Source organism: Symphodus melops (genome assembly GCF_947650265.1).
Source record: "Symphodus melops genome assembly, chromosome: 19".
Taxonomy (NCBI): Eukaryota; Metazoa; Chordata; class Actinopteri; order Labriformes; family Labridae; genus Symphodus; species Symphodus melops.
The window spans coordinates 20,396,903-20,412,225 of NC_136709.1; the positions used below are offsets into that span (position 1 = coordinate 20,396,903).

The window sequence follows — 15,323 nt, forward strand, 5'->3', positions numbered from 1 at the left end:
AAGTTCTGCCTTAGGCTGGATGTGGAGTCCAAGGGTGGAGATACCAGGGGAGGGGATGCATTTTATGAGGGGAAAAAGTGCCCCAAAAAAAATCTATTATGAAGCTGGAAGTGAAATATTTCTACACAGAAAGTATGTTCATACTTGTTTGTATATTAGTTATAAATAAATAAGACTTTGTTGGAATAATATTTGAATTAATAGAAGAAAAATGAGAAATGGGGAGACAAACATTTAATTCTACCTCCTTCTTTTCCGACACTGTCAATTTTGGCTTTTTTTATTTTTAGATAAAGATAAAGTTATTAACCAATACATTTATTTATTCGGGAGATCAAATCAAAAGCTCTTCTTTTTGTCTTATGGGCAGTATAATATGTGATTTGATAGAATCAACAAACAAGCAAAAACAACCACTGAATGTGATTGCAACATCTGAATAATATAAGCACACATCAACACACTGGAAACAAAGACTGAGGGAGTGGTGGATATTTTATTCAATCAGGTGGCAGGCGTGCTGTTTTTCTTGCTTTTGTGTCGATTAGAAACAGTCCTCCACATGTTGCTTAGGGAAACTCGAGCCATGAGCAACGTGATGGCAAAGTTACGCCTGTACCACTCTCTGGAAAAGAAAGGAAAAAAAAAACATTTACATCAAATGACATGACAACAACAGAGATAATATAATAAAGAAAACGCTCAGCTCAATATAGTCGGTACTTTTTACGCCTGTAATTCTCCCTCTCGAAGCTTATGTAACGCCCTCTTCACCTGTCTTAGCAGGACATCCCTGAATCATTTATAAGTAGTCCAGTATGCTGCAGCAAAGCCTTTGACCTGAAAGGTCTCAGGTGACTTCGTCCTTGATCTCTAAACGTCGCCGTCTGCATCTTCCAATTCACAATCTAATTCAATTTGGCGATATTATTTAAGCTCTGGTTATTGTTCTTTTACATTTCTTTATTAGTCAACGAGTCCCTTTTTTGTAATGCCATGTGAGGTCTGGTTTAGAGAAATGCTATGAACAAATCATTTCCCATTCTTCAGGCGTTTATAATCACACACTCTTGTTCTCATACCTTTGCTTTGTACACATGATGTAAAATATACGAATACAGATGATTTTGTATTTCATTTTCTTTAAAAAGCATCTTTAGGTATTTGATGCATGTATGATGCTGCAGTGGCTGCTAACCTTGTAAATTAACAAAACTGCAACGAGGCTAAATGTAGATAAGAAGAGAACAACACCATGTAAGAGCTCGCTGTGCTAGAAGCTCATTTGTAAAACGATGGGGGGAAGAAATGAGGGAAATGCTTCGAATACTGAACACTTAGATTTACCTGAGACAATAGCTGGAACAACAAGCACACTGGTGCAATCTAAAGTAAGAGTTGAAATCCCACTCACAGAAAAAGAAAAGCAGTGGTGGAGGTGACGTGCGTGGGCAGAGCACTTCTGGAGGATTCACTAACCTAGAAAACAGTCAGCCACTTTGCAATGCTAATTCATAGAGAAGCTTCTAAAAAGCCCCTGCAATGCTTGTTTTTCCTCTCTGCATGAAGTACAGTATGCAGAGCAGTGAGGTTTAAAGCCCACAGCTCCAGTGGAGGGACGCGTGCGTACCCACCAACCCAACGTGGGACACGTCCAGCTGCCAAACAACTCACTTGTTATAATTTGCATGTCGTGTTCTGTTTGTGTCGAGGAAGCTTTTGTAGAACTCCGCCATTTCTTCACTGCTCAGGGTCCTCCGTCGTCCTGAAGGGGGGAGAGAGAGAGAGAGAGAGAGAGAGAACACAGCACACACAATGATATTACATTTCCTTCTCATATCTCCAGATGTAACAGACGATTTGGTTTTGGATTATCAGATTTGTCCGAGTCTGTCAGGCTGAGCAGTCTTCATTTCTGACACGATGTGAAGGACTAAAAAACAGCATGCAGGATTTTTAATCTCCCATTCTTGACATAAAAGCCTGCTCACAGGAGGGTGTCTGGTGTGCACAAGAGTCTCAGCATGTGAATAAGACACACACAGCTTATAATTCAGCATCTCCTCACCTGTCTCATCGAGTGCTGTCAGGCCTTTTGCATTCAGCTGTGAAATGATGAAAGCTTCTTTTTTCTGCAGGAAAGCATGAAGATGTTTATTTTCCTTACTATAGAATTTAAAACATGCATTAAAAAAGGAAACAGTAGCAAAAGCCAAACATCACAGAAAAACAGAGTAATGTCACAAGTCGCTGAGCAAGAAGGGAATCAGAAAATGTACACGTTGTGTATGAAGGCTAAACTGAGTGGTCTATATAATGAAGTGGCAGATTAAATTCAAATTATAATCAAAACATAGAGAAATGCATTGAAGGTTATTTCTTTCTCCTTAGGAGGTTTTATAGTGCAATGGCGCCCCCTGCTGGTAAGAATAAGAACCATACACATGCTTATGACATTCTTTGAGAGATCGTTTTTTGATGAAGACAGTTAAGATGTGGCATCGTTTCTTTTTTGGACACGCTGCCTGTGCTGGGAGGTCGGAGGTCAGATGTCAGCTGCAGGGACTCAAGGTGGAGGACGTTTGCTGATTCAGAAGCGTTGCTCCAGTTCAGCTGGTTTAACGGCAGTAACTGCGTCATACTGCTGCCTGAACATGTCCACGGAAAACTATGTTTTTCTTAATGAAACTGCTGAAACAATAGCTGGTCACTCAAAGAACGGACGCAGATACATCTGTGTGGTTACATATGGATGTATGCCTGTATGTGTATCGCGACTGAACGATTCCTGGAGTTAAGTGTAATATATACAGTGACAGAAGACGTTATCTTTTTTTATTAAGAACAAAACAAGAGTTTAAACCTTGCTGAAGTTGATGTTCTGTTTGGTCCAGAACTCATGGTTCCAGTCCTCTGTCTCCTGCCTCAGGTGTCGCAGATGTTTCTCCAGCTCGGTTTCGTTTTCGGGGACGTGGTAAACGATTGGCCGCAGATTTGAAAGAGGGTTCGGCGGACCGATCCAGTCATGTGTGGCGCTCGCTGCTGGCCTGAAGGGTGATCTCTAGTGAAGAGAAGCAAATGGCTAAATTCAGTTTACTTACACTGAGTAATCAGACACATGGGGAAGGCACATGGTTTGTATAAGCAGCTGCACCTTCAGCCCCCTGCTTATCAATTCGAACCAGACGGCCTCATGAGACGAGCAAACCAATCAGGACTCAGAGACCAAAAGACAGGTGAAAATAACTGCAGATAAAAAGTCAGCTGAACCCTTCAGGAGTGATTTTATTCTTTTCTTTTTTTTAACCATTTCCCAAAAATAAAAAAGGGGAAACCATTCTAAATGATAAACATTAATCAAAAAGTAAAACATATTTCTGCAAATGAGATTTAATTTATAAATTATGTAAAAAATGTTATTGTACTTTTGGTTTTATGAAATGTGTCTGCTTATAGAAGTGCTGTGGTAGGACAATAACGTAGATAAAGAATTTTGCATCGTGGTATTACTTCACTTAGAATTGTAATTTATGACTATATAAAAGTAGTTTATTTATTCAGAGCTTGATCCAAAGGCATATGGACGGGTTGAAGATCTTGAAGACGTTTTTGTCTCTCCTCCTCCTAAACTATCTGGAGGACGGAGCTAGAAATGTAAGCCTCTGTGGATCAGGAGCATGCGAGTGATCATCTTAAATCTCTAAGTCTCACAACATAGAGAAAAATGCTCCGTTTCAAAGTTGCTCTCCTTGTGACGTCACAGTGGGGTTCTTTAAACAGTCCCACCTCCAACATGGCAAATTGCCAGTAAGAGTTTAGAATTTTTGGAGTGGTACATTTAGTGGCCAATCAGATTTTAAGGCGGGGTCATGTTACCTGTGGACACGCCCCCCTGCGTGTACTTTCTAGTAGAACGAAAGCATATTAACGACATTAGCAACTGTCTCCTGGCAACACAAGTTCATGCAGGTCAACAGGCTGAGCACAGTCTGTCTGAGCATCAAGGTAAGACGACACAGCTGGTCAGTGAAACATTCATGTTTGTTTATCTTCTGCAGAGGTTAGAGTGCGTTTGTGATGATTCTTTTGGGAACCTACCTTTGGTTTTTTGTCCTGTTGGGTTTCCTGTGTGGAGCTGCACCGCTGTGTGTTTGCAGCTGATAAGCGGTGCGCGCGCAGAGGAGCGTGGAGGTTCAAAATCCTCCGTGAGAAACATCCCGCTGCTGTGGACGCCATTTAAATCAACCGAAACTAAACTTTAATCACCAAACAGCACACAGAAGAATCCTGCTGTGAATGTAATCCTACACTACATTTCAGGGGGAGTTGTTGTAGGTGTCCTTCGAGGAGCACGAACATCCGCTCTGTGACGTAGATCCGACAGTGAAACGGTGGGCCTCATTTACTTACCGGCACAGTCAGGTAGGCGTCAGCTCTGGACGCCGTGGTGGACAGGCGGGCGGGCGGTGCAGATAGCTGAATGGAAGACGTGAGAGTGCAAAACAAAACATGTAGAAAATAAATGAAACAAAGTTTCAAGGTAAACAATATAACTCCAGAAACACTGATACAGCACTTTAAATGTTTTATTTATAGAAGAGAGATAGGTAATAGTAAATTTATAACCGAAAAGCACCTTAAAGTACCATATCACCACTTCATAAAATATTATGTAGTGCAACTTTATAAACATAATTTAAACACATAATTTAACTAGACACTAATTATTAAATCAAAGTTTACATTTATTTTTAATTATTAAAGTCATAAATGCATGAGAGAGAAGCATTTTATTTTTTAAGTCTCCACGCCCTCGCCACTACACGTTAAACGGCAATGCGAGACATTTAAATCGAGCGTACCTAATGTTGGCAAACCAAAACTTACACTGCGTTAAAAAACAGTTATGTCGATTAACACCAAAATAACTCTTGACAGAATTTATTACGTCCTCATGGTTTCGCCATGGTTTCAAGTATGTTGTTTGACGAATCTAGAAAAAAATAAATATATTTTTAATTTCCTACCAAAATGAGAAAAAGAAACTCCGCGCTAGTTCATAAACGCACGCGCCCGGAAAGTAACTTCACTAGAAGGTTAGCTCAGAAGGCTAATGTTTAGCTTTAACAAGAGGGAGGTGCGAGCTTTTCCCCCACGACTGTTCTGATGGCTGTACGCTGGCTATGCAGGTGAGTGACAGGTACTGACGCGACACAGGTGTGTTAGACGTGTAAAGACTGAAAAAACAAAACAAACACACACAACACACACACACACCGGAGTTATTCTGCACAAGGTGGGGCAGAGTCAGGTGATCATCGGGAGCTACAGACAATGGAGCCACCGTACAGAGAGGAGAGAGGGTCCTACAGAGTGTTTAGATCAGTGTAAGGCATGAGTGTTTAATATATTTAGTGGGTTTAGTTGTTTTGAAGTGATACCCGTTTGGAGGAAGCCCCCTCGGATGGTCTGTGGGAGGGGCGACAGCAGCAGCCCGACCGCAGTCACTCAGTCAGTCAGTCGTCGGGCGCTGAAGCTGACCGGAGCATCCTCCTCCTCCTCTTGTCATTTAGGGATTATCTTTATCGGATGATACTGCTCCTACCAGCCCCTGCTTTGGCTGATGGAAAAAAAACATCCGGAAAAATGTGCGCGAATGTGTTCGGAGTTTTGAAAAGGTGAGAAATACTGCTTGGTTGGTGGTGTTCGTGCGCGTGTCTGTCTGTGTGTGTGCGCGCGCGCGAGTGAGGGAGGGAGCTGACAGCTCGTGGAGATGCTTCAAGGTGTTTCAGTGAGATCTGAAAGGTGTGGTGATGTGCATAAAACCAAAAAAAAAAAGGAGGAGTAATGTAGCCTCCCGTTAGCAGCCGGTCAAAGATGTGACATAATGCGCCAAGCTCGTGCAGGAGGACCGGTGCATGCAGCCTGGAAGCTGGGGAAGGTGCTAGATGTTTTTTTTTGGGGGGGTGGGGGGGATTAAAAGCAAAGGAGGATGCTGGTTGCATGCTACCTCATACTCTGTTCGCCTGCATGCTCTGTGACTCATGAGAGGGCTGCAACTAATGATCATTTTCAACCTGCAGAAAATCAGATCGACTAATCAATTAATCTTCAGTTGATAGACTGTAAAAAAAAAAAAAAAAGCTCATAGAGTCCAAAGTGACGTCTTTGAATATCTGATTTTATCCAATAACAGTCTAATGCAGTAGAGGATATAAAACAGAAGGTGCATCTTATTATTCACCTACTCGGCTGTATTTTCTTTTTTTATCTCTTATTTTTATTTATGTTTTATGCAGATCTTTATGCAACATAGGTAATGTGCAATATATGTTGGTGTTTTTGTTTGCATCTGCTTCTGTCTTCTTACATGTGTTTCTATTGTTATTATTTAGTCATTCTACTGACGAGGCAGCTGAATGTTTGCAGAAAGACACATTTCCCCCCATCAAGTTTATTTAGCACATTTTAACAAGGCAATTTAAAGTGCTTTTACACAAGACATCAAACGCATCATGACAGCTTCAATTAAAAAAAACTATTTGTCTTTGAGGGGCAATTTAATCGTATGGCATTGTATCCTATCCTACCACAAATCGTATTGTATTGCATTGTATGTAACACCACAAGACATAATATTGTATGATTATATTTGAACATATCAAAGTTAGTTCATATTGGAAGTTTAGTTATGAGTGTAGCATCTCCTGACATTTTCTGTCACGTGTGACGAGTAAAAGTAGAAAACGGTCGTTTGTAATTTAATGTGAATGCAAATTAATTAATTAATTGTCATTTTCCTGACGTGCACAGAAGTGGCTGAGTGTAACTGTAAATATAAACCAGATGAAATAGCTTGTTGCAGATGAGCTTTGGACTGCGGCGGTCTTGTTTACACTATAAATGTGCTTATCAGGATTTTATTTTCGGTCCCATTCACACTGTCGATGAATCCAAACAGCTTTTATTCTGAAGACGGTGACAAATCTTTTCTTTTCTGCACTGTAAGATAAAAAAAGAGCCCGTTCCTTTTCCTCGTCTCTCTCTTGGACTAAATTTAAGGCACGAGGTGTTCGCCAAGCTGGAGTGGATTTTACCCAGATTATCCTAATAAATACTGAGATTTGTGAGCTCTGGCTCATGCTGTTCATCCACTCCTCTGGAAAAGCCCGGCCCCTCAGCCTCTTACATAAAAGTACTTTACTGTAGGGAGATGCTAATACATAATGCTTTCTATTCTAATAAGTGTCACTGATGCCGGGAATAACAAAGCATCATATTGTGGGCTATTCAAGCGTAACCATCACAACGTCATGCTTTCAGGTGTCTTGGCTAATAACGACGGCCTGTCATGTGACACGTCTCCTCGCTGAGCCATGTTGGTGCAAAAAAAACCCTCCAATCCGCTCCCTATCTTAATCCTGTGATTTAGCCTGTAGATAGAGGAGGAGGAGGGTTCACTTAGATGAAGGCCGGGCGTCTGTGCACTGATGGGAAGAATTTCCTCTCAAGCAGTTTCCCCCTTCCTCTCTCTCTGTTCTTTTATTTATCCCAGTTTGTTCCTTTTCCGGACTCGGCCGGTTTGCATAAAGGTCGTCAACATGTTCAGTGCTTTGATACTTTTCCACTCCTCGTGTTTGAATAGGATGCAGCCTTGTTTGTTTTTAATGACCGATATAATCAAAAAGTGAGAGAGCTTTTAAAAAAGAACATAGATCGTATTTTTAACCAGAGAGAGAGAGAGAGAGAGAGAGAGAGAACTTTTGCTTTACTGCGAATGCTCAACCATGAACCTGAAATTCATTGTGCAGTAAAACTTAAAAGATGGATGTATTCTTTTTTTGGCTGATCAAATTATTTCGACATTATCGACCACCACCTCCATTATCACCCTTCACATTAAAGCTGCTCGGCGCACTGAAGCTTTCATAGAAGGTCTCGAAATCAGAAACAGCAGAAGAGTTTCTCTGTGAGAATATTGAACCTGCCTCTGTACGGAGCTCTGCAGCGTTCGGTGTCGATCCAGGAGGCTTTGAACACGACTCCGACAGCCTCCCTTCATCTCCAGTCTGAAGTTCAGGTGCAGCTCCACTGAGTTTTTGTACGCCGACAAAGTTTCCCCCCCCCGAAGTGATGAGGAGAAAACTACAAAACACGAGTACAGAAGGAGGAAACAGGACTTCTTAGCAGACGCAGAATCACTACAAAGACAAAATTACAGAACTACAGGAAGATGCAAAAAAAACTACAAAGTCAGGAATAATGCGTTTTAGCTCTGGCTACATGAGCAACCAGGTCACTTAATATTGGCGGCCAAAGTAAATTTTTGATGGCCCAAATCTAAACCACACTATGAAAGCTTGAAGGTTATATTCAGATTTATTGTCCTTTGCAGGAAATTTGCTTTCACCCTCGTAGAAGGGCCACACAGACGGACCTCAAGATACATGAAGACATTGTCATATATTAAAATATTTTATGAGTGCTCCTTCGCTCTGTGAATTTCAGTTCCCTCCGTTTATTTCTGCAGGTCGAAATTGTCTCATTTGAACTTCAGGCCCCAAGTGGACACTCAAAGAACTGCAGGTTTTTGTAACTCTGGGAGAAAACGGAGATTTCCACTTGATTATGATGCAAAATGCAAACAAAGATACAAACTATATAAAAAATAGAAATGAATTAACGAGGCAGTGATACTTCAAGAGACAGCAAAAAAACAAACAGAACTACAAAGAGGAAAATAAAACTACAACAAGACAGGAAATGGCCTTTTCCTCTCCCATGTGAAAACACTTTGAACTGCTAACAGATTTATTTCAAGTAAAGTTTCAATGATGGAATGAAATAAGAAAATTGTGAAAAGCCAACAAGTCAACAAGGTTTCATCTTTTTAACTTCAGAGAAAACTTTGGGTGTTTGAGATAATGAAATCTTGTGTGTGTGTGTGTGTGTGTGCGTGTGTGTGCGTGTGTGTGGAGAAGACAGTTATTAAACAGACTCTAACGCCACATTAAAGCTGAAGGCGTGTTTGGAAGGAACCTGTGACTTCACTTCCTGTGGGAGAGGATGCATGCTCTGAACTGTTGATTATTTTGGGTGTTGGTCAGCTGCGTTTCTCTCCCTCCACAGTATTTAAGGCTGTGTGTGTGTGAGAGAGAGAGAGGGTGGGTGTGTGTGTGTGAGAGAGAGAGGGTGTGTGTGTGTGTGAAGGCAGGATCGTTTTAATGTGGATTAGAGAGCTAGATGTCAGCCGTGGAGCTGGATGGAAACGCTCAGCGTTGTCATGTGGGTGTTCGTCTTGTCGAGACCAAATGTAGGTTAACCTCGGCACGATTGTAGCGACGCCACGCTTTCATGAATTTGCAATGTGAGCTCTTTTTTTTTATTATTCTTGTCTCGTCTTTCGTTGGGTCGTCACTCGATTTGATCTGGAGTATGAATACGGACTCACACTTTATGATGTCTAAGGTCAGATACTTTCAGTGTTTTTACTGTTATATTGAGAGGAGCTCCTGATATTATAACACGCAAACATGAAGGAGGAGGGATGTTTACCTTCCTGACGGCGTCAACAAAAACTGGAACATTTCAAACTTTGTGAAAGTCGAGCTTGGACTGATAAACTAAAAATAAAATCTTTCAATGCTGCAAATGTAGATTTTTTTTTTTTTCTGGTCTCGAGTGAACGTCTCCCGCTCGCCTTCATGCCTCTGCGTGTGACGCACGAACAACTCGCATTTTCAGACTTCAGGCAAACTTTGCAACGGGTCAGTGTCTCTCTGCCCGGGGATTTAAAATGGAACCACTTCATGTCAACCACTTTTCTTTTTTTTTTTGCAGCTCGTGTTCAGATCCGACTTGTGGTTCCTTTCCTGTCATGTCATTCCCCGATCTCTCTCTCCAGTTCTCCACCCTCCTGTCTCTTTAGTCTCTTTAGTGGAGGCATAAAAATCCCCCAAAAAATAAACCTAAAAAAAGAAAGCACAGTCTCAAACGTTGCTGTTTCAGATTTGTCACAGATTTAAAAAATACATTTTAAAAAATGCAGTTTTGTTCAGACTTTTCGTTGTCCTTTGACGAATATGATAAAAAGGAAAATTGGAATAACCTCATTTAAACGTTTCCTGCAGGAGGAGGCTGGTAACGCGCCAGAAAGCGGCAGCTCGTGAGGAAGTGACAGCGCAGTAGTGCAGCGTCAGGCTCGCTCGCTCGCTCACACATCAGATGGATTATTTTCATGTTTAATGACTCCTCAGCCTCCGGGCTGCTTCTCTGACACGTTAAGCACAACACAACGGGCCTGCAAACTGGAGATAGGACTCTTTGTGCTCGGCCGAGTTTCCTCTACTATTTCTTTTAGTTTCGAGTCTTCGGGCAAACGTCTCCAGTGCGACATGACAGCGATTGTTTTTATATATCAAACGGTAATATCGTGGAACGTATCGGGTGTGTGTGGTCCCTTTTTTTCCCCCTCCTTTTTTAAATGCAAAAAAGATGCTCGAAGAAATCTTCCTGTATATCCACATGGCTCTTTATTAACATGTTAAAGAGCATGTAAATAAAGGGGTTAATAACGTGCACATCAAAGTGTACTGCTGTAAATTCCTCTGGAGTCTGTGGAGATTTAAATGCGTGCCAGAGGATGCAGAGTTTATTGCCAGCTGATTGGGCAGAGAGCCAGACTTGAGTTGGAGCTCCGATTCAACCAGTGAGCTTCTGAAAAGAAACTTTTGAGTAATCCGCCCATTCTGGCCAGTAGACAACAATGCTCGCTCTGCTGAGGCTCTGTTCCCGCCCGCTCTGAATTGTTGCTCATTGTTCTGATTTTTCCTTTCTTGCAGCCTGTTCGGGAAGCCCTTTGATGGAGGGAAGAGGATGGACCATGGAGTCCCGCAGCAGCAGCATCAGATGGAGCAGCAGCAGCAGCCGTATCACCCGCAGCACCCTGCCATGATGCGGCTCTACGAGGTGCAGAAAGAGGTGGAGTCTCTCGGGCCGCAGGTGTGCACGTTCAGCGGCATGCAGAGCGACCGCGACTACAAGCGTTTGGAGCGCGAGCTGACGCGGCTGCTGCTGGACGTGGACCAAGTGGACACGGAGGGCAAACCAGAGCTGCAGGGGGCCAGGAAGAGAGCGGCGCAGGAGGTGGAGGGCCTCCTCCGCTACCTGGAGGAGAACGCCACACACCCGTCACGTCTGGCCATCGAGGAGCTGAGTAACAAGGCGCGGCAGCTGATTGACGAGCGGGTGGTGGCGCCTCAGCGTTCAGGCGGGGTGACCGAGATAGGCGACGATCTGGTCGACACCCTGCAGGAGCTCGTGCTGAGGCTCACCCAGGTCAAGACCGAGGGGAGGGTGCCGCTCCGCAAGGCCCGCTACCGGGCGCTGACACGCCTCTGCGCCGTGCAGGATGTCCTGGAGGGCCGCACGCAGCAGCAGACCCTCTCCCTGCCGCTGTCGGGGGAAACCCACGAGTCCGTGAGCCGCATCAACCAGGTGATGGTGAAGGTGAGCGTGGCGCGCAGCCAACTGGTGGCGCTGCTGATGGGGCTGAGTGGGAGGGACAGCTGCGCCCACCTGTCCCGCATCCTGACGGAGATGCAGGTGGAGCTGGACGCCTTGGACGTGTCCGGGAACGCTGCGATCAGAAATTACAGGAAACAGGTGGTGGAGGAGATTAACGGGCTGCTGAAACATCTGGACCTGGAGGGAGAGGGAGAGGACACACGCAGGTACGCAGGAAGGGCTCGAACCACGGATTTATACTCATCAGTCATTTATCGATCGAGCAATCCTTTTACTCCGTGAGGTCGTCTTCTTTTGCAATGCCAATATTTCAAAATAAAATACATTTAATGGTCTTATGCAACTAAATAATTACACTTGACGTTGCTAAAAAAAAAACCTGATTCCCCAATTATCAAGCTCAAAGATTTCCTTCCAATTTCGGTCAACATACTGATCCTTCAAACTTTAGTGCGGATGTTTGGATCTCTCTGCAGGCTGGGTGGTCGACTGCAGTTTGTTGTTGAATTTCAATTTTGAAAATGTGACTCATGCTTCACTGTCAGGAGTGAATTAGATTACACTCACCGGAGAAAAAACGGATAGCAATAACACGCCTACCCGACACTTCATTATGTACAAGCAGAAACAAGCGCTGATCCAGGGGGCACTCCATTCACACGTTTGTGCTGCCTGGTTTTTGGGGTCACAATAATTACGATTTAAACGCTCCCATCAGTGCTTCACAGAATCTACTTTGTTAGGTTTTAATTAAAATAATGAAGCTGGTAAAGATGCACGTTTGATGTTTTTGTGTCTTCAGGTACGACTTGGCACAGAACAACTCCATCCGGGAGATCGAGGCGGTGAGAGCTCACGTCTCCCACCTGCGAGAGGGCGTCCTGCGGCACTGCTACATGGGAGATCTGAGCTTCAGACCCAAAGCCGAGCTGCAGAGCCTCCTCACTCACCTGGACCAGGTGGACACGGCCAAGAACCCCTGCATCAGAGAGGCTCGCCGCCGCGCTGTCGTCGAGGTGCAAGCTATCATCACCTTCCTGGACCTCCGTGAGGCTCTGGTCTGCCGCCAGCCGGGTCCCAGCGAACATCCGTCGCACCGGTCCGTGTGGTTGGTCCTGGGCAGCCTTTCGGACCTCCAGGCACAGGTGCTGGGCTTCGACGGGAAGCGGGCCGACAAGAGCTACATGATGCTGGAGGAGCTGCTGACCAAGCAGCTGCTGGCGCTGGACGCTGTGGACCCACAGGGCGACGAGAGCACCAAGATGGCGAGGAAGCAGGCGGTGAAGTTTGCCCAGAACATTCTGAACTACCTGGACATGAAGACGGACGAGTGGGAGTACTGATCCACGAGGAAAAAAACAAAAAACTGTGACCTCGCTGCAGGAGTGGAGAGGTGGTCGGTGATAATGTCTGTAAATTAAAACAAACAAAAAAAGGAAAAAAAAAACTGGCACGTTATCATTCCATGGGTTGTAAATATTGACTCAAATCCCCAGAATGCACTGCAGCAGCGCTTTTATTTAGTCTGGTGTGGTAGTTGTGGACGATCCTGCAGAGAAGTCGACAACACAGAACTCCTATCGTGGAGCACAGTTGGAATTATTTTTTGGGTGCTCTTTTAAACATTTTCTTTTCAAATCCCCCGTGTGTGTGTGTGTGTGTGTGTGTGTGTGTGTGTGTGTGTGAGATGTCAGTTGTCGTCATGTTTGGTGTGCGTGGTTGTTGAAGCCTGCTGCTGCCAAAGCACTAAATAACGCCTGTTTTAGTGTTTGTTTTCTCCAGACTGCACTTGATATCGACAAATCCCCCCGAGGTCGATGGATCGCTTCACAGTCTCTTCCCCCCCCCCCCCGTCTGGCCTGATTGAACCGGTTGACGGTAGAGTAGCAGATGCATGTGTTGAATACAGTGACCTAATTAAGAAGAGCCCAGGATGACCATGATTCAGTGCAGATTTTGGCCCTAAAAATATTTTAAAAATCCAGATTATTTTTCTTTTAATTCGCCGCTGCTTGAATTAAAATTAAAATAAGTTTGATTTCTATTCGATCAGGTGAGCAAAATTTAAATTTGAAATGAACTGAAGGTTTTTGGGGCCTCTCAGAAGCTGTATGTGAGGCTGAGCTGAGGCTGCTGCTGTTGACTGCAGGTAATCTGTGTTTAAACAGATGTAATTAGACGGAGAACAGTGGGAGTTTGCAGTCTTGGCGTGAGGTCACTCGACCTTGTTTACACCCTCAGCGTTCGGTCCGTGTCTCTGGTCGAGCTCCAGTTCACACAGCTGCGGCAAAACTCTTCAAAACCCTGCAAAACCTGCAGCTGTCGCCAGCAGCCGGTCGGAAAGCGTGACATCACATCAGCATCCATAAAGTTAGCAGGAAACTTAAAATCTGTGCTGAGGTTTAATCTTGTGAGGCAGCTCGTCCGCTGTGAGAGAGAGAGAGAGAGAGAGAGAGAGCAGGATGTTTGAACGATCTGAGTACCTTCCCCTCTCTGCTGCCTGTGTAGCTGTTAGTCTGTAACGTGCTTCAAATGTTTGTTGTGATTTTTGTGTGATCGCGTAAGGCTATAAATGGATCCGGTTTGAAACCAGAGACGGAGGAGAGTAGGACTTTTTTTTTTTTTTTTTTTTTTTTTGCTACTGCTGCTTTTTGTTTCTACCCACCTACTGCTTTCTACCAAGTGTGACTGTGTGAAGTCCCTGGAGGCAGAGGAAGAGGGAAGGGAGGCGGCGACGACATCCTCTGGATTGACACAGTTGCGTCCTGTGCGGTGGAGAGTTTTGACGGTGATCAAGGCCGACGGAGCCTTCTAGAAACTTCTCGAAGCTGCTGGAGACAGTGGGAGGGAGGGAGGGGAGGGAAAGGACTGGGAGAGGAGTCCAAAATCTCTGTGCCTTTATTTTCACCCTTCCCTTTGAAGCCGGTTTGTGTCGTGCAGCGCCTGAAGAAGGAGCGAAGCAGCTCTTTTTCTTTTTCATACGTGTTCATGCTAAAGCACCGAATGTGTTCGAGGAGAGCACCTTGGCCTCCGCGCCACCAGGAATTTGCACTACTTGTCAGAAAATATCATGTCACTATTTAACCCCCCTGCCCCCCCCCGATGAGGACTGAAGGTGGTGGCGTTCTGGTCAATAAAGTGCAGCATCACAGAAGGATAATTCTTTGTGCTGCAGGCAATAAAGATGAGTCACGTTGTGCTTTCACACTGCAAACAGCAGAGCTGATGGGGCTCTTGCTCCAAAAAGCAATTTGGCAACAGTAGCCCAAATTCAAAGACTGAATAATTAGCCGACTCGGTTACATCACAGTTTTTCTGCTGACCTGTGATAATGAATGCGTTCAGTTGTAAGAGGATCATTTCTGCGGGAAGATTTTACATTTCAGAGCTCGAGCCTGACCTCGGAGTCAGCCGCTGAGGAAACATTTTTCAGCTCATTTCAGGAGTTGTTTTGAAGCGTGCCGCCGTTGATCATATCACTCAGTCTGTGTCAGAAGGTGGATTTTTTATTTTTTTTTGGCAGAGCACTTTAAGAAACGATCAGCTCCTTTCTTTTTGCAGTGTGTACGTTACACTAAAGTGTCCTGTATTGATCGGTACAAAGTTGACTTCTCCTTCTTTTGCTCCTCCCAGCTGCTGCGTTCACCGTTGTCCCGCTTTGTGTCACACAAAAAAAAAACACAATGCAGTGAGCTCCCACAGACGTGCATTAAGCTGCTGCTGGAGGCTTCCTCTGGCTGGTAGCCTGCAGCTCGTCCTCTTGGGTACGGAGCTGCCTCATGTGGGAGACGATTAGA

General features: G+C 44.4%; 2 protein-coding genes across 6 annotated transcripts; one reads left to right on the top strand and one right to left on the bottom strand.

The window, feature by feature from the left end:
* Window positions 1-477: 477 nt before the first annotated feature.
* coa8 (cytochrome c oxidase assembly factor 8) lies at window positions 478-4,372 on the bottom strand. The gene is made up of 5 exons (XM_079369838.1): window positions 4,099-4,372; window positions 2,864-3,061; window positions 2,069-2,132; window positions 1,675-1,765; window positions 478-625 (listed from the first exon to the last, which is right to left on the bottom strand). The coding sequence occupies exons 1-5, from the start codon at window positions 4,234-4,236 to the stop codon at window positions 505-507; spliced, it is 612 nt and encodes a 203-aa protein (XP_079225964.1). The 5' UTR covers window positions 4,237-4,372; the 3' UTR covers window positions 478-504.
* On the top strand, window positions 3,898-14,120 carry bag5 (BCL2 associated athanogene 5). Of its 5 annotated transcripts, XM_079369798.1 has the most exons (4): window positions 3,987-4,005; window positions 4,321-4,391; window positions 10,842-11,732; window positions 12,329-14,120. In XM_079369798.1, exons 3-4 carry the CDS (start codon window positions 10,876-10,878, stop codon window positions 12,867-12,869), a joined length of 1,398 nt encoding a protein of 465 aa, XP_079225924.1. In that variant the 5' UTR covers window positions 3,987-4,005; window positions 4,321-4,391; window positions 10,842-10,875; the 3' UTR covers window positions 12,870-14,120. The 5 variants fall into 5 exon arrangements, with proteins under 5 accessions (XP_079225922.1, XP_079225924.1, XP_079225923.1 ...); XM_079369796.1 differs by lacking the exon at window positions 4,321-4,391 and having other exon boundaries at window positions 3,898-4,005; XM_079369797.1 differs by lacking the exon at window positions 3,987-4,005 and having other exon boundaries at window positions 4,331-4,422.
* The last annotated feature ends 1,203 nt before the right edge of the window (window positions 14,121-15,323 follow it).